The sequence below is a fragment of the Phoenix dactylifera genome, chromosome 6 (genome assembly GCF_051530095.1).
Source record: "Phoenix dactylifera cultivar Ajwa chromosome 6, Ajwa_hap1_PhDact_Kaust_v1.1, whole genome shotgun sequence".
NCBI classification, from domain to species: domain Eukaryota; kingdom Viridiplantae; phylum Streptophyta; class Magnoliopsida; order Arecales; family Arecaceae; genus Phoenix; species Phoenix dactylifera.
This window is the reverse complement of record NC_143195.1, coordinates 30407002-30426740: the sequence shown is the minus strand read 5'-3', so window position 1 is coordinate 30426740 and position 19739 is coordinate 30407002. Positions and strand designations below refer to the sequence as shown.

At 39.8% G+C, this 19739-nt stretch overlaps 1 protein-coding gene across 1 annotated transcript; it reads left to right on the top strand.

The window, feature by feature from the left end:
• Positions 1-13328: 13328 nt before the first annotated feature.
• On the top strand, positions 13329-16650 carry LOC103702758 (flavanone 3-dioxygenase 2-like). The gene is made up of 4 exons (XM_008785313.6): positions 13329-13696; positions 13796-14043; positions 15247-15571; positions 16121-16650. Exons 1-4 carry the CDS (start codon positions 13499-13501, stop codon positions 16361-16363), a joined length of 1014 nt encoding a protein of 337 aa, XP_008783535.3. The 5' UTR covers positions 13329-13498; the 3' UTR covers positions 16364-16650.
• Positions 16651-19739: the final 3089 nt, after the last annotated feature.

Here is a 19739-nt window from a genome sequence, read left to right as displayed (position 1 = left end):
CATCAAACCATCAATATATATTAGCATCAACTTAACCAACACTAACACAATTAATGATAGCATCCATTGCTTGAAGCAATGCACGTAATAATTATGACCTTACCTAGAGCACTACTCCGAGTGGGCACGTTTGATGGTCGCTTGGAAATTCTTTATTTCTCTTCTACATCCTAAGGACAAAAAAAAAATAGCCGTCTTTCGTGCCCGATATGCGGGGCGGTAATTCTTTTTCTAGATTTTGGCATCGCATGGTGGCAAAGTAGGTGGCACACGTGTTCTTATCCATTGGCATATTTTTTCTCCTCATTGGTCTTCACTCTTTGTTTCTATCAGGATGCAAGTCAAGTCATCTAAGATGCTGAAGCTATCTAAAATAGATTGATCATACCGGACTAAGATTTAAAATAAACACTAAATACAAAAAAAATAATATTTACAGGGAATTGTAAGAAAAAAATAATAGTGGAAGAAAAAAATGGAAGAAAAAATAAATTTAGAAAGAATTAAAGAGTTTGACTTCCTCTCACAAAGAAGTCCCATATCTTTTCAAAACGTTTTACCTCACCGAAAAAAATTCTCTTTGACTCTTCGCATGATTCTCTCTCCCTATCTATAAAACAACAATCTCTCTTCCACTACAAAATAAAAAATGTTATTATCCCATTCCAACTAAAAACAAACTTTAATATATTAAGTCTAAGGCTTAATCTAACTAAAGTCGACTGGTATTAAAAGACAAACTATTCCAACTAGTATTGGAATAAGAAACAAAAATAAACTAGAAATGAAATAGACAAGTAATGAATTTCCAACAACGCTATTGTCATAACGGTGCAACGTGACATCTATGCCCCTCCTCCATTTGTTAGGATAAAAGAGATAAGGAATAGATGGATAGATTCAAGGATACAACAACTGAATGAATGAATTGATTTGGAAAGCTAGGAAGCTTTCTTTTTTTTGGTAGGAAAAGCCAAAGATCAACCATAAGATCCATCCTAGTCTTACTCTTAAAGAAACATTATTAATTATTATAGCAGCATATAATGACATGTAAATTATAAACAAGAATAATAATTAGCACTTGATAATGTTTCTTGAGAATAAAGCGGTCATTCATCACCACTCATATCAGAATCAAAAACCTCCCACTTAGAGAGGAAGATGCTAACAGTTGTTGATAACATTCTGACCATGTTACATGCAAATAATATTCCTTATCTTAACAAAATATTACTGTAGATATAGTGTTAATGCATGTTAGCTCTTTTATTCCTAGAATAGCGTAAATTCTAAGCAATGGCTGTTATGGTCTCTATATAGCATTGTTATCGGCGTTTTTTCAACCCCTCCTATCTTATCAAGAGGGAAAAGCATTATAATTTATATTTACAGTACTAAAACAAAAGTTAATTGTCGATGCTGAAATGGTACTAATATAAAATATTGTGGCTGCAGCTATTAGGGGTTGCAAGCAAGCATGCAAGCCAAGCCAAGTAGTAGTTTGCTCAGGGTCAGCTCATTATATAAAATGGGCAATCAAGCTTTAACCAAGCTTGATGGTCTTTATTCATGCCTCTTTTTTTTTTTTTTGAGAAGAAACATGGGTTGCCTCGTTCACTTCATGAAATAAGAAAAGAATGCAAGGAAAAGCCCCAAAATAGAACATAAATTTTTGAAGCACATCAGCTTTTGATGCACTCTAGAAGAGGCAGTAGAATGCCAGTGCAAGGCAACAATGAATAATTTCTCTGATAAGCTGACCTTCATTCCTCATCATGGACTGAAGAATTTTTTTAGTCTGCTCTAACCAAATTCTCCACCGAAGAGGCATAGCTAGCAAGGTCCAACTCTTCCACAAAGCAGATGGAATTGTTGAGCTTTAACCATGAGATCCAAAAGGATGCAATATCTTCAGGTTAATCTATGATGTCCAATTTCCTTTTGAAATTACATCAAAAACAATTGAAATAGTCCCCGGAGTCCAGTGAAGGGGAAGTTTAAAAGAAGATTAAAACAAGTCTTCAGATTAGCAGCTTGATGGAGAGCACGAAGGGGAGGGTAAGGCCATACTCTCTTAGCAAGATTGTCAGAAGTATGAATCTTGTTAAGTCAAGCAATCCAGCAAAATATTTTGATTTTCTTCAGGTGTATTAGAGCTCCGAAAATGCGTAAAACCCCACTAGAGTTGCAGGAATTTGAAAACCGAATCGACAATGAAGTCAGCTGAACTTTCTGAACTCCAAAAACTTGGCATGTCGTCACATGAACCAAACTTATACGAGCTTTTTGTTCAGCCAATCTGGACTCCTATTTATTTTTAAAAGACTAGGTCTTCAAGCTCGACGCTTTTATAAGCCAAGCTTTAAAAAATGTTTTCTTATATATGTTTTCTAGCTGAACGGAGCTCAGATGAATCCGTTACCAAGCTGAGCCCGAGCTGTAGCAACCCTTGCTGCTTTGGATCTTGTCATAGTTACAGGGGTCAAGTATTTTCATATTGACTTCTAGAGTCAAATGACAGCAACATTTGGGACGGCGTACAAGATAAGCTTGTCTTGCTTGGGTGAATGCTTTACCTTGCTTACAAGATAAGCTTGGCCTTTAGGTGGCGCTGAGAAGGTTATCACTTTGCCACGCATGGTCGCTCAGTAACTATCAGATTGATAACCATATTATTTCGGTCCAAGATATAATTTTGTATTAAGATTATCCTTAAGACCACATCAATTATCTCGGTCTATTTTATATATTGCAGTTGATAATGTTCAAGTTCAAAGTTTCGGCCGACCTAACTCTTTTTTTACTGTCTATATCTCCACTTGGTGAAATTTATCACGGCGGAACCCTCAGCAAGGATTTCGTGATTCTCACCTATTGGCATCCAAAGTCTCGGAATTAAGAGTGTTTACTCCAATTCTTAAGTGACGAAAGGCTTGAAGAGGGCCATGCTATATTGCAAAGAGGTGGTAGAGTTGGAGAAGTTATGCTCTACATAGGAGCTCAAGAGTTCTATGGGAATCTACACTAGGGCTATGCTACCCTTTTCTCTTCAAATCACTTTTCGTATGCATCTTTCGTCCATGCTTCTTATCCACGTATTGGAATGGGACATTCAACTTACGTATCAATTTTTAACAGGCTTTTCGTTGGGGGGAGGAGGGAGTATCTCAAACTCTATTCCTCTCCACCATCCTTCGGGTATATATTGTTACATGATAGTGATTTTGTTTTTTGAGTCATTCATTGACCACCTTGCTTTACCCTTATTATTTAATTTCGAATCTCTCGTTTCTTTTACAGCCATTTCTACCATGCCCTAATTTTGGAAGGAATAACCCACATCCACAGCTCTTGCAATCAGAGGAGACGGCCCAGTATTTAATGGTCAGATGGCAGTCACACAATTCTGGTAAAAGGGTGGGCACAGTGCACACCATATGGGCTGCAACTCTGTATCCCCAAGGAGAGTGGTGCAGGCTCTGCACCAATGGCCTTGGTGAAACTTAGAATCCTCATCTGTCATGCTACTTAAGTTGTGAGAATCCATATGGACGTCTATTTAGGTTTATATTAATTATTCGCCGAGTAAATTTTGGATGCTCATATAGATTAAGAAATTCTAAAAAATACATTTTAGTTGGTCTTTTTGAATGAGGTCATAAATTATTACAAATGATATCTGTGCGAATTCAGCTCTGTTGAAAACGAAGAAGAATGAGAGAAGAGAATTTTAATTCTGTCTATCTATTGCAATGTACAGGAGCATCCTTTATATAGACCAAGAGGCTAATGAAGTTCGAAAAGACCGACTAAGTTTGGCATAATTAATCACAAATAATTGAGGTGAAGTTTGATAAGGCCGATTAAATTTGGCACAATCAATCAATCAATGGATTCTAACAGGCCTATATGAACCAGTAAACACAATTTTATGATTAAATTTGAATAGATTTGAACTCTTGGTAAAATAGTATTTTTGGATGAGATTCTAAATTATTATAATAATTATTCAATATACGGCTAATATGATCTCACACTATATCATCTATGACTTGCTCTAGTAATCCGCCAAGCATCGGCGCAATCGCAAAATGGTCCGCCTAGAATTAACAAGAACTTCTTTCGCGTCCAATTCGCGAACGTTCTCATATGGATCTGGGACTGTCGGGACCAGCGTCGGGACCAGCGTCCGCTTGATTTGGGGTCAAAAGACTTCCCACGTGAACGTGATTTCCGCCGGTCTTTTTTTGTTGCACATGAGATGTGGCGTGGTCCGGACAGCTCGAGCGACAAATGGATGATTTGACTATTTTTATCTCCTCGCATGCACTTTCCACATGATTAAAAATGTTTTCAAAAGTTAATTAGTTACTAGATTTTCTTGATTTATTTCCAGCACTCCAGATAAGCATGAAATATTTAAACTAATACCTTTTTTTACATAGCAAAACATGCCAGAATTTATTTATAATAAAAAATTATTTTTTGATATATGTATAATTAATTTAAAATATTTAATTAAACAGCAATTATATAATTATATGTATAACGTGTGCAAATATATTTTAATATTCGAAGTAGTCAATATTCATAGCAAACATATAAGTAGACTATAAATAATTAATAAATAAAATAAAAAATATTATAACTTGTATTATTTATTTAAAAGTGATGAGAGGCAAAATGGATTGTCTTGCTCTAGCATGGAACCACCCAATTTCTGCCGAGCGAGCCAGGCTTTGGCCCCGCTAAGAGTCGAGCCGACCTCTGCCCTCGCTAAAGACCTAGCCGACCTCGCTAAACAGATGCCGCGGCCTCTAAGTCTGCCCGACCTCGCCTGCAGCCACACCCGCGCATGCGCCCATGCCTGCACATGTGGCCGAACATCCCCGCCATGCTTGCTGCCAAGAGTCATACCCTGCCACATATGCCAAGAGTCATACCCTGCCACACCAGCCAATACCCTGATGTGCGCAAGTACTGCCCAAACCTTATGCCTCAAGCGAGACTTGGCCTTGGCCACACGCCATCTGGCCAAGACCATCTCTTCCCATGATGAAGATGAACCATACCTCAACCACTTCCGTTTAGAATGACGTGGTGGATCCTCGTAACAAATCTAAAAAGATATATCCCGAATACTTCGCCCGCGGGATTGATCTCCATGATTCACACCGCCTCCAGCTAATGGCCAGCTATTTACAGTTCAGCCCGAGACTTCAGGTAATGGCCTAAACCCTCACCCTATAAAAAGGGATAGGAAAAGGTCTTCGATAAGCAATTAGATGCTATTTTAAACTACGAGAAGAGGACATGAAAGATACTCAAGAATCTCTCCAAAAACTCTGCTAACTTAGACATTGGAGGGCCTTCGCTGGAATCTCTAGCCAAGATTTTGTACAGATACACCGGAGCCCAGGAGATGGCTCCCTTTCTCTGTCCCGGCCAGCGGCTTCTTGACTTCCTCCGGCATGATCACCCTCAAGCTAAATTTCAACGACAACAAAAAGTATTGTTAAAAATTTGATAATAATTTTGGATAAGAATACCTCCAATCAAATATAGTAATCTTTTCTCGATACTATTTTTTAAAATGTCTTTTTTTTGGACCACATATCTCGGCAAAATCTTAAGAGTGCCCACCATAAGATGAGCATATTTTCTTGTTAGTATAAAACAAAACATCACTCGGCCTAAAGTAAGTATTTTTTTAAAAAAAAGAGCCATAAGAAACAACATTATAGCAATGATCGTTAAACTAATAATAGATCCTCCTTGTCTAGCTTTTGTATTTGTTAAAAGTGACGCAACCAAATCACCTTATTATTTTACTGAAAAAGTCCATCACTTCCTGCTCGAGTGGCTTATATATAATAGCATTTTAACAGCCGTCAACTGAAGGCCGTTATCTCGGTCATAATGACAACCAACAGTTTTGCAGATGGAAGGCATTATGACAGGGCAAGGCATTTATTAAATTCTTCGGCTGGTTCAAACCAAAAGTCATGGCAGCCGTCCGATCAACCGAGGATTTATTGCCTGACAGCAATGCGTGGGAAACGTCATCCGGATGGGCAAAAGAAAGCGACTGGGCGACTGACAAGTGGCAGGTGTATACATCATTTGTGAGGGCCCACAGAAGGGAGGACCCATTTACGGAAATGATTTGCTGCTCGGAGTTCGTTTGGAAGACGGACGCGAGGGTGACTCGACCGCTGGAATCGGAAAGAATCCTCTCCGGGGTCCGCTGATTCCGCGTAGCGGACAGTTCTTCCACGCGGCAAGGGATCACGAAAAGTCGCAACGCGCTTCTCCTACTTCGGCGATTCCGCGTGACAAAAGGATTTTAAGAATATACATGTTCATTAAAAAAAAATGTTACATTTTAGATTATGTATGTATATCGTAAGATCAATGAGGCGGCTTATGTAGCGAGCCACTCGAGAGATATTCTATAATCTGGAGAGAGATGTCCAGAGCACTTTGGAATCTTTTACTTTCTGATTTTTTTGAGTATGTTCGTATCCGTAACGTATCAAATGTCCGTTCCAACAAAAAAAATAAAAAAAATAAAATATTCAAAAATCTTCTGGGTTCTAAAATACCGTTGTTGTGGGATGGGGTTCCCAGTTTAGTCCCACATCGGCTAATCAGCGGAAAGGTCTGTGCCTTATAATGATATAATGAGGAGGCCTAAAACCTTTCCTCACGAGGCGCCTTTTATAGGACAAAACCGTGAGGGTAGGGGGCAACCTCCGCGGACCCCCGCGCCGTCAGGGCTCGGGACTGTCATTGGGACTGTCATTGGGCTCCGGCCCTGGGTTTCCCTGCTCGGCCGGTGTGTGGGCTGGTGTCGGGGTTCCGACCCCACATCAACCGTATCAGTGAGAATTGGAGTTGAGTGGCGCTTTATTCACTTGCAATGCTACGGGGCCCAAAACTCTTGCCAAAAAGATTTTCTCCATAGCTGGCTCCTATGTATGTTCTTTCATGGTTGGAATGATTCGTAAAACTAGCACTAACCTATTCATGTCATATCAATGGATTCATTGGTTGGTATGATTCGTAAAATTGACAATAACCTATTCATGTCATATCAATGTATTCATGCCTTTTTTATTCAATGTGCTTGATGTACACTTTAGATTTCATCCTAGATTTATTCAATGGATTCGGGCTTGCATGCTTGATTTCCAATTTGCTGCTTTGGTTAATGAAACACCAAACCAATGCCGACTTGAGGGCTGCGGCAAGGCTCATCCTATCGATTCATTTTATGCTCGGGTACATTTTCTAGGATCCTATAGTATGGAGTCCAGAGCAAAGTAGTGCAAGCATATAGGCTGGGTAAGGGAGGATATGTTATTTCATGTATGCTCTTTGCTGATGATTGCTTTATCGTGATTAGGGCAACCATTAAAGATACTGTATAGTTAAAAGCAATCATTGATTCTTATGGCTCTCTATCAGGACAAGCCATCAACAATTTCAAATGGCATGTCCAGTTCAATCGAACAAACATAAGAGCAGTTTAAGGGTAGATCCGCCAACTTTTGCCCATGGCTAAGAAGCAGGGAATTTGGAATATATCAGGTATGCCTTTGATTCCTTCAGACTTTAGTTGGGTCAGGGTCGTTTTTCAATGTTTAAATGGACCCCTGGATCACTGCTACCCTTTTGAGTGTTTGGCGTACTGATATTAATATGGACATAAACATGCATGTTCAGGCTCTCATGTCTTCAGACTGTACATGGAACTTGCAGCAGCTAGCATCCTTATTCAACGCTGATATGATGAACCCAGCCATTCTCCTTGTGCAAGGATTCTAGTCTGATCAACTCTGCTGGGGCAAAAGTAGGCCTTACTTGACCAGCAACAGCTCAATGCAACCAATGCTAATTTTAAATGGGTTTGGAAACATATAGATAACCCATAATATGGGGCTGTTTCAAAACAGGGCGCAAACCCCTCTTCATTTGGTAAGGAAAGACTTATATCCTGTATACCGATTTTATGCATAATAAACTTTTCATTTTCTTCTCACACTCCATTGAGCCTAGGGGTGGCAATCGGGTCGGGTCGGATCATAAACGGGTCGGGTCACATACAGGTTGGGTCTGAAAACCATAAATCTGAACCCGACCTGTTTATTAAAAAGGTCAGAAATTATAACCTGAACCTGTCATGTTTAATAAACAAGTAATCCGACCTGACCCGTTTAACCTGTTTAATAAACAGGTAACCTGTTTGCCCAACCCGACCCGACCTATTTAAACTGTTTACCCAACCCGACCCGTTTAACCTGCCCAACCCAACCTATTTAACCTGCCCAACCCAACCTGTTTAACCTGCCCAATCCGACTTGTTTAGACCTGTTTAGACCCGTTTAACCCGTTTAACCTGTTTAGACCTGTTTAACCTGCCCAATAGTTAAACGGGTTAAACGATTTAAACGGGTCAGACATCTAAAATCCGTATTCGACCCAATTAATAAACAGGTTAAACAGCTCGACTTGTTACGATCCGGATCTGTTTAGGCCTAACCCAAACCTGTTTATGACGGGTCGAACACGGGTCGGATTAGCGGATCGGATCATATTTTGCCACCCTCAATTGAGCCACTGGGGGTGCTACCTTGCATGACATGCATATATACCATGCTGATGAAAATTGTTGTCTGGCTCCCTCCCCCATCTGGAGTGTCGAAGATTAACTCCGATGCTGCTGGAGTAGCTTACAGGTCTGCAGGTGGAAAACTATTACCGGCAGCCTTAGTTCCATACACCGAATTGGTGGCTGCTCGGCTAGGCTTATATATAGTTGTCACAGTCCTCCGAGCACAGTAGATTTGGCTAGAAGGTGCTTCTCTAGTTGTAGTTAAATGGCTTCAATATCCTTTAATTTGTTCATAGGCTCAGAGACACACCTCTGCTCATGAAGGACATCTTTGCTTCGAAATTAGGCTCTTCATGGTGATTTCTCTATTTCTGCTGGTAGTATGATTCCCCTAGATCTGCGCGACATTCCCTTAGATCTGGGATTGTGCTTCATTGCCTCATTTATATATGTTTTATATATCTGAGTTGTATTGTAACAATCCAGGACCTCATCCAAAATGGCTAGCCAAAGATATTATTTGGATTCTTTGATTCTGTACAAGTACCCAAGATCTACCCAGCAAATAACCGATGTGGGACTAAACACATGCTTGTACGGATTCTCACATACTCCCTCCGTTCAAGCTCTGACATATTCGTCAGGCTAAGGGTTCAATTTCATTCAAATCTATTCACAAACACCATGATCGGCCCGTGGTCAGCCCCAATGGATCCGAACTGCAGTATCCCTTAGTCCAAAGATGTTATAGGCTGGATCCGCTCTGATACCATTTGTAACAACTCAGGACCTCACCCAAAATAGCTAGCCAAAAGGTATTATTAGGGTTCCTTAATCCTGCATAAGTACTCAAAATCTACTCAATGAATAACTAATGTGGGACTAAACACACGCCCGCACGGGTCCTCACATGTATCTTACTACCTCATAATGCTTCTCTCGTGTACTCTGAACAATTATTCTAGCTTCAGCTCCTCATTACCAAAAAAAAAACCTATTTATGTCATATACAGCAAGCCAGCTGCATAGAGAAAAGTTTTGATAACACATTTGAGTCCCTTGGCCTTCTAGCTTTTGTTTATTATTTTTATTTTTATTTATTAGGCAAGGGACCCCCAGTATTTTGTTGTAACACTAGCAGCTAAATGCAATTTGAGATGATTGATTGCTTGCACTGTAAAGAAGATGATCCTACATGGTGTTGTCATAGTCAGCATTTGCCTGTACTTTCAACTGCCTAGGATATTTTTCAAAGAAATGAGACTCGGCTAAAGATGACTCTTTAGTATGTCGTCGTGATTTTCCCTTGCATCTCATCCATTTCAATTGTCTAGGCTAGTTTTTTCAAAGATGAAGCTTATGATAAGGAATATTGGGTGGTGATTGCACAATTTGATGCCGTAGTCTCTCTTTCACATAATTTTCCTTGCATATCATCTATTTTAATTTCTTGGTTAGTTTTTTCTAAGACGGAACTTCTTGACAAGGAATATTGGATGGTGATTCCACAATTTGATGCAGCATCTTTCCTTTCATGTGCCTAGCATTCAACCATGTGAGATGATTTTTCTTTTAAAAAATTTATTTAAAAAAAGAATTCAGCTTGGGACTTCGATAATGATAGATGTAAAAACAACAGAATCAAGATTAACCAAAAACCTGTTTAAAAAGAACTATGAAATAAAGAATTTCTATGTAATTTTTTTTTCCCATCATCAATTAGAGGTTGTCTCCCAATCATAGATGTCCATCAACGGTACTTTTAGTAACTATAGAAACTGATTGCCACACTATGATTGATGAGATGACCTAATCCTAAACAATTCTTGCTTTTCTCTCTTCTTCTTCTTCACCATTACTGACATGAGACCAACAATTTGGCATATGCAACAACGGGGTTCCATCTCTTTGCATGCAAATTTCAGAGCTTGCAGTACGATATAAATAGATGAAAGCAACAGTAAAGGGCAAAAGCATTAGGAATAGGAAAAAAATCATCCACATATAATACTAACCGCATTTCTTCCAAAGCTGCAAAAATTATAGCTAATATTTTTGAGACCAACCAAAACTATATAATAGATATTCTTGTGTCATTCACTTTGCATGCATGTGTACTTAAAACGCACATACATTTTGCTACAAACTCTTAGTTACGAGGCATCCCTTTCCATTTTAATTATCAAGATATTATGAATTTATAACAAAAATCCATCTCCATCACTTGTCCATAGCCCTCTTACTGTATAGCTCCATGGCAATTATTTACTATTTTCAAAAAAATGTCGGAAGAAACATTCAATGCGGTAGAACAGTTTCTTATCACCCTGAAGTAATAGAATAAAATAAAATATCATCATCATCCTCCAAGTCTTTTCTCCATCAAATATATGGTCGGCTATGGAGCAAAATTCAAAGTTAAGAAGGCTTGATGGAGAAGTTTAGCAAACCGACAGTTTTTATGCCAACATTTTTTCAAATTGGCACCAAATTTTTGAAGAAGACATAGAATAATAAAATAAAATAAATCATCATCATCATCTCAAAACCTTTTTCCATTAAAATCTGGATTATGGAGCAGGAATCAAAATTTTTGATGGTAAGCAGTAATCAAAGTTGAGAAGACAACACTGAATGATGGAGCAAATATTATGATTGGCTATTAGCTTGAAATCAACTTATTAAAGTTCTTACCAAACTTTTGAATAAGACACGTGAGAATAGATAAAATAAATACATCATTTAAGCTTTTTTGCCGACATGGCACAAAACAAAATTGAAAAGATCATTAGAGATTGACGAATATTACAACCCTCCATTATGTTGGCATCAATCTTTTAAAATTGAATGATGACAAATTTTTTAAATGATATATTTAAGCAAGGGAGGGTCTACTACCATAAAACTGGCAAACTAAGTTAGTGAAAAAAAAAACAAAAAAAACCTGGAAAGCAAGAATTCTATCTAAACTTACATAAAACTATAACAAAAAAAAGCATGTGTAGTTTCATTATTCTTTCTTTATTTTATTACACTACAAATTAATAAAATAAGAGTATTTATATTTTTAGAATATGATAATTATTTGTTAATTACTCCTTTTTGGTTTTGGCATAATATTATGTTTGAATTTGAGACCATCTACTTAGAAAGGTATGTGCCAACTAGTTGTGATACCAATTGTTAATCATATGAAGGTGGATATTAAACACTATATTTGTGAAAACTTTAGGTTATTGTTATTTAAAAAAAAAACAATACATCTTCTACTAAGGCTGAAAGTGGATCGGATTATATTCCGACTGTATCCATTTTCGTATCCAATTTGGATCGGATTCAGATACTATTTTTTTGGCCCGGTCGGATCTGGATACAGATTCGGATAATCAGCTCAAAAATTTTTTGGATATGAATATGGATACACATGATTTTTTCAGATTTGGATTCGGATATCCATATAATAAGAGTAAGTAAAAAAAAATGTTAAAGTTAAGTTAAATCGGAGAACTAATTAAATGACTAACCAAACCTAAACTCAAAAAACTCAAATATTGGATGACCGTCACTTAAGATAGTAATCCAAATACGAAATATCCAATTTAAATAAAATCTTTCGAATCACCCCGTACGCTTGAAAGGCTCAAACTTCTCATTCATCTGTTTCGTCCCTTTTTCCTCTTTATCGTCTTCAAGCAACTAGGATTTTGAAAATTCCATCCATTTCGTAGTTTCCATCGGGCGATGGCAACCGACTATAGCCATGAGATGTCTTGGAGGCACCGTAGATCCTGTTTACTTCTTTATAAAATTATTAATTTTATTATTTATGAATGTTTATTAAAATTATATTTTTTAATTGAATCTTTCTTTTATAATCATGTCTTAATTGCTAGTTTACATTTAATTAATATCCAAAAAAGAATCTGATTTATATCCTTATTCGAATAAAAAATATGAATATATTTAATATCTGATTCATGTTTGTATCCATTTATAATAAATATAGATATATTTAATATTCTATTCGTATCCGTATCTATATAGAACAAATATACATATTAATGTTGGTATCTATTTAGTATTTAAATTTATATTTATTAAAAAATATGGATATAAATATAATTTATATCTAATTTATTTTCAATCCTATTTTTTATCTAAAAACTATAATTATTAATAAAAATAGATATTTTTCGGTCTACATTATTTTTCTTCTTCAGTTTTCGTTCTTCAAACATCTGAAGGCTATAATTATTAATAAAAAACTGATAAATATTTTTCAGACTACATCATTTTTCTTGTTCGGTTTTCGTTCCAAACGATACGGTTCGATTGAAAGCATCTTTGCTCTTAAAAAAAAAAATATATGCTGCACCGAGTGCGCCAAATGGAGCATGCCAATTAACCTTTTTTGCGGTTGTCGCCCGGTGCCCTCATTCCAAAGCAGACCGACATTTAAAAAAAAAAAAAAAAAATTTCCAGCTATGTACCTATTTGGATGACGATATAAAGCACCAAAATTATGACGTCGTCACTAATGAATGTGCTGACATCATAAATCATTATTTTTAACACCCTTAACGGGTTCGGGTCGTCTCTTTGATTAATCTACGCCAACCGTTGGATCGCGTTTTACACAACTTTCAAAGCGTCCTATCTCCACTCCTTGCACACAAAAGCGGCCCTTGCGCGATCCAACGGTTGGCTGACGGGAATCATTCATTCGCGCGAAAGCTACGACCGGAACCGCCTCCCGGTTAGAGAACGCCCCCTGACAAAACTGGTACTCCTCCGTTTTAACTTCTATTCGTTCGTCCCTTCTCGCTTCTCGCTCACTCGAACCTTTCGGCCATCCGAGGGGCTACCACCCGGCCTCTCATGGCGGACCAACTCCTCTCCACCGCGCCCCACCGCCGGACCCTCCCGGAGAGCTATGTCCGGCCGGAGTCTCAGAGGCCCCGGCTCGCCGAAGTCGAGAGCGACGCAAACATTTCCGTCGTCGACCTCGGCGCCGACGATGAATCGCAGATCATCTCCCAGATCGGCGACGCCTGCCAATCCTATGGCCTCTTCCAGGTCTCACTCGCAAGCCTTAATTTGCTCCTCCTAAACTGAATTAATTCTCGATCGGTGACCACTGAAAGTTTTTGACTGTAATTAATCTTGTGTCCACAGGTTGTGAACCATGGGATGCCTGTTGAATTGATGCTCAAGATGCTGGCGGTCGCTTTCGAGTTCTTCTGCCTCCCTCCGGAGGAGAAGGCCAAGCTATACTCTGATGATCCCGCGAAGAAGATAAGGCTGTCGACGAGCTTTAATGTTAGGAAGGAGACAGTTCACAACTGGAGAGACTATCTCCGGCTTCACTGCTATCCTCTGGAGGAGTTCGTTCCAGAGTGGCCTTCCAAACCCGCTTCCTTCAGGTAAGTTTGTACTGGAACCAGCTCTGTTTTCGCTCTGTTTCTTTAATTGGACATGGTGCTCCTCGGGAACATGGAGCACATGAAAACTAGAACCCATTCGAATGGTGCCAAAAATTCTTATTTTAAGCTAATTGCCGCTCTAAGCTAATAGGCTTAGGCTGGTCCGATCCCGGTCATCGAATGACAAAGCTTCGGTGTGGGGGCTGCAACGCCACCTTCGTATGCGGCGATTTGGCAGCATGCGATTATCGATGTTCTCGCCTCACAGTGCTCGTATCTCCATCTCCGACGAGGACCATCGGACGGTGATTGTGCCGCAATGTCGTGTCGGAATTCTCAGGTCATCGGATCGAGCGGTAGAAGATGGTCATATATGAGCTTTGTGCGTATGAGCGGATCGCACCCATTTCTGTCCTCTTCACTGCAGACTTCAGAGTCCTTTTGCTCAGATGCTTTCTGCGTCATCGGCACAATTTGGAGGAACATGGTACCAAGAACCATATACTCTGTTTTTGGGATGGGAAAATCTTCCAAGAAGCCTTCTTTGTTTAAGCAATTTGAATAAGAAAAAGCCCTATAAACCAATCCTTCCTAAGCTACCACTCCTAGCAATAAGATTGAGATTATCTTTATTTATGTAAATAAGGTCAATATTATGGTTACTACTATTTCATTATATCAGCCTGCCCTTAGATCGTTTATGGAGGAATCTACTGGACTTAGCCTTTGTCCCATCAACATATATCATGATTTCGACGGAATAAATATCGTCATCAATATAAATATGGCAATGGTCCCATTACAGAGACTTCTCATCAAAAGGAGGATTGGCTCCATGGCTCAGCCACAGCTCTCATTTTCACTTGGGATCTTGTCAGTGGGGGTAAAAGTAAGCCTCGTATTGGCCACGATCATGTCTGTTTGCTGAAGAAAACAGCCCACTCTTAGAAGCAGAGCATCTTGGAACTCTTGGGCTAAGAGTTGCTATCACAAAGGACTTGACCATCCATGTGAAGTCGCATGCTAAGCGCTAAAGATAGGCAGCTGCGTCCGCATGAGTAGCATCTGAACCTATACACACAAAGAGTTACCAGACTTTACTATCTTGAAGTTTATTTTCTTTACCTCACTCGATCTATTTGTAAACTACAATTATGAATTGATCTCAAAAGCTTGCTCTGCTTTGTCTTCCTCCCTTACCAGGGAAGTGGTGAGCAGCTACTGCAGGGAAGTTCGTCGACTAGGCTTCCGACTCCTTGGATTGATATCTTTGAGCCTGGGTTTGGAGGAGGACTACATTGAGAAGGTTCTTGGCGAGCAAGAACAGCACATGGCCATAAACTACTACCCCCGGTGCCCGGAGCCTGAGCTCACGTTTGGTCTACCAGCCCACACTGATCCAAACGCTCTCACGATTCTTCTACAGGACCCAAAGGTGGCTGGCTTGCAGATTCTGAAGGATGACAAATGGATCCGAGTGGATCCCCACCCCAATGCATTTGTCGTCAACGTAGGCGACCAACTACAGGTGACATGGCTCACAAAACTCTGTTTGATTAGTAGCCAGACAGATATATTTGCATTTCATACGATCTCAAGGTGCTTTCATCTTATGCATGAAAGCAAGCATTTCATACATGCAGGAAATTTCTTCTGTATTTAAATCGTCAGCAGGTAAGCAAAGTTTAAACAAAAAATAATCATGCAAAAAATTCTGAACTATATGAAAATTTTCAATTTTTTTTAAAAATTTTAATTTGTTGCAATCAAATCATCGAACTTTTAAATTTATTCGATTCAAATTCTGACTATGATTTCCATCTTGTTCCCGCGGCGGAATTGTCATGTGATGCCATTTAAAGCATCATACTCTTTTGCCATATAAACTTGTAAACTTGTCGACGAGAGACAGAATTCATAGCCAGAATTCGAATCGAATAAATTTAAAAGTTCGCTGATCCGATTGCAATAAATTAAAATTGAGAAGAAAATCAAAAATCTCCAAATAGTTTAGATTTTTTTGCATGATGATTCCTTTAAATATTAAAGTTTTTAAGATTGGAATTTGTTAATGCAGGCACTGAGCAATGGTAGGTACAAGAGTGTTCGGCACCGGGCAGTGGTCAATTCAGACATGGATAGGATGTCGGTGGCATCGTTCGTTTGTCCATGTAACAGTGCGGTCATTAGCCCTGCAAGGAAACTCACCGGCGAGGGATCCCCAGCCATATATAGGAGCTTCACATACGAGGAGTACTACAAGAAGTTCTGGAGCAGGAACTTGGACCAGGAGCATTGCTTGGAGCTTTTTAGGGGCTAGTCGGCATCCACCATGCCGTCATCAATTGAATCATTGGGTCTCCTTCTGCGGCCCACATGGGACAATTGACGACGGTGGTGGCTGGAGGTGTTCGATTGAATTTTGCCTTCCCCCCTTGTGGCTTTTCTTCTCAGAGCACTCACTTTCCCCTGCGTCATGAGGGGAGATTAGCCACTAGCTCGCCAATGTGCTCCAACTGTGGCCTAGTAAAATGTTGTAGTGGTTGTTTAATTTGTACCTGCTCATTGGACCATCATATTCCCCTTATTATGTATTGTATTTTTCTATTACGTGGTTCAAATTCAGATCGAAAAATCTGCCGATTATGAAATTAAAGCTGAAGTTTATGGCTGTGGATAACAACGCCGACTCGCTCTGTGGTCTTGGAGATAGGATCAGCATTTTGTGGAGAACAATTTGGCTGGTTTCTAGTCTTACGAGTTGCTATTGACAGAGTTCGAACTCAGGAGCTCTTCTCTGATACCATGTTAAAATCACCACTTGTCCCAAAAACTTAAATTAATAGGACGAGATAGATTTATTTATTCTATCAGCTTAAGTTTTTGGAATAAGCGGTGATTTCAACACGTAGGATGCCTCCAAAATGAAGAACTTTTCTTTTTGTGCTGGCCATGTGGTGAGAGCACGGGGGAATAAAGCTAAAAGGACCCGTTACAACGCACCACCCTACGAATCTCTTATTCTCTTTTCTCTCCACCCTAGCCAAAACCTTATCACAGCTGATGAAGACTTTCAAGGCACAGACCCAAAGCTGTTTCCCCACTTGCCAGTATCTCAAGCGCCAAGGAGATTGTAAGCTCCTTTGCTGGCGTGATGTTCTTGGACTATTGAGCCATTATCGCCCATACTTTTTGAACAATTGCAGGCTCGGTTTTACAAATTCTTCCATTGGGCCGATTGATCACTTTCAGACAACTACCTTCCACTCACAGCTTTGACAGATCCTTCTCTCGCTCATTTAATAGTTTCCAACTTGCTTAGTAGCAGCAACATAACGGGCTCTGCGGGTAGATGACTCACAATTAAAACACCAGTTCCTTTGTTTGGACCACTCCTTTTTTCCTCATTGCTAGTTGTTACCATGGTTTGTGCACAAGCTTAGGGTGTATAAAATATCTACCAGTGGCAACTAATGATGCAAAGTTATGCTGTCCATTAGCTCGCTCGCATGGACCAAAAGACCTCACCGTGAAGGCAGGGAGACTGTTGCCACCATAGAGGATCAAACTAGTGGCAGAACCCATGAGAGGCCCCAATCTATAGTTGACTCATTCTTTGCTAGATCCAAAGTCATATATTATCCTGATTGGCCCCTTCACTCTCATTGATTTGCAAATGAACTACCAATTCTTCGGTTTGCTGAGTAAGTGTGTAATACCCCAAGGAGCAAAAAAAAAGGGCTCGTGGCCCGGCCCGAATGGGCCAGGCCCAAACTTGACCCGTCCTTGGCACGGAGCCAATCGGGGAGGAAGACCCCGGCTAAGGTCTTCTTCCTCCCCGATTCTGACGGAGAAGAGGGATTCCTGAGGGATCTCCGAGTTCGAATCGAACTTGGAGATCTTGCCCATATAAATCTCATCCCTCTCCTCTGATTTGCACCCCTTGAACCGCCGAAAGTCGCCGCCGGTCCCAAGTTTTTCCTCTCTGAGTTCTCCTCTCTGATTCGTCACTGGAAACGTCGCTGGAACGTCGCCGGATTGAGGTGAGCGTCGCTTGCCTTCCTCTTCTTCTTTTTCAATGTCTATATGTTGTCCTTTCTTGGGTTTGAGCCGGCTGGTCACCGGGATTCATCCAAAAATAGAGTACTCTGCTTGGCCCCTTTTCTTCCTTGTTCCACCACCACCAGCCGCCGGGTTTGGCTGGGTTTTGCGGTCGTCGAGGACCCCTAAGGTTGGGTGGTAGCTAGTCAGCGGGCCGGCCAAGATCTAGATCGACTTGCTGTGGATCATCCTCTATCTTTTTGGGTTCTTCATCTCTTTTTCCTTGTGCCAGCTGACCACCGTCGCTGGTGGTGCCGTAGTTATTAATGGCCATCACTAGCCGCCGTCATCACTGAGGATGGGCACCTTGGTGGATGTGCCACCCTGAACCGAGAAGAGAGGGAGATGGATCGGTTCCCCCTATTTTAAGGAGGAAGAGTTTTCTCTCTCCTCTCTCCTTTTCTCTCCTAGATTCTCTCTCTTGTTTATTAGTTCCTCTCTCTACTAGACTTTCTCTCTATACGGATCTTTCTCTCTCTAGATTTTCTCTCTACTTGGATTATTTCTCTCTCTAGTTTCTCTCTCTTCTAGTTGGGGTTTTCTTTCTCTAGCTTGATCCAGAGAGATCATGGTTAGAGGATTGCTGGATAATCCTGGGGTGTTAGATGCTGGTGGACCCTTTAGATGATCAAAAGAGGGTTTTGGGTTATTGGATATCTCGAATATATTTTGATGTTGATTTGGTTCTGTAGTAGAGCAATCTTTTGGACAAGAGGTCATTGAGTAGGATTCGTGTACTACGATTCGTAGATCCCGGTGTGGGCAGATGATTGGTCTGTCTCATTGTCAGCAAAGAGGTAAGAATCCTTGTACACCAATCCTACATGATATAAATATTTTTGCACCTATTTATATATGATGTTCTATGATCCAGATAAGTAAGAAGCAAAAATAATTTTATATTAAATTGTATTTTGATCGTATTTGCTTGTAGTTGGTATCATAATGGATGGATGCATGCGCATAACCTACACTTACATAATTGGATTTATAGATGTGGTGCTATAGACTAACTTTGATATTATTGGTTGCCCGTCATGGGCTGGAAACATGACCGGATTAGTCTAAAGCTGGAAATTAATAAAATGGATTGATGTGTGGATGTGAAATTGATTAAATAAACGTTGACTTTGGGCCGTCTTGTTAATATTGGTTTGCCTGTCATAGGCTCTAAGTGTGACAATGTTACTTTGCCCGTCACTGGCTCTAAGTGTGACAATGTTGGTTTGCCCATCACAGGCTCTAAGTGTAACAATATTGGTTTGCCCCGTCACGGGCTAGAAACGTGACCGGAATTTGGCCCCAAGTCGGAAAGATAATTGATCCGGATCAAGTTAATATAGAATGGAAAGAAAAAGCATTGAAAACAGTAAAGAAGATTTATGAGCTATCATATGCTATATCATTCTTATGTGGCTGAACTTTCATTGATGTTTGACGTACATACTTATATTGATTATTTGAGCTTTTTGATAGCCAGTTTATGATTTTATGAAATGTGCATCGATTTGTCGTGGTTTTCAAATTCATATTACTATTGTGTTGGTATGAATGTGTTGGGGTTCTTACTAGGCTGTAAAGCTCACTTTCCTTCT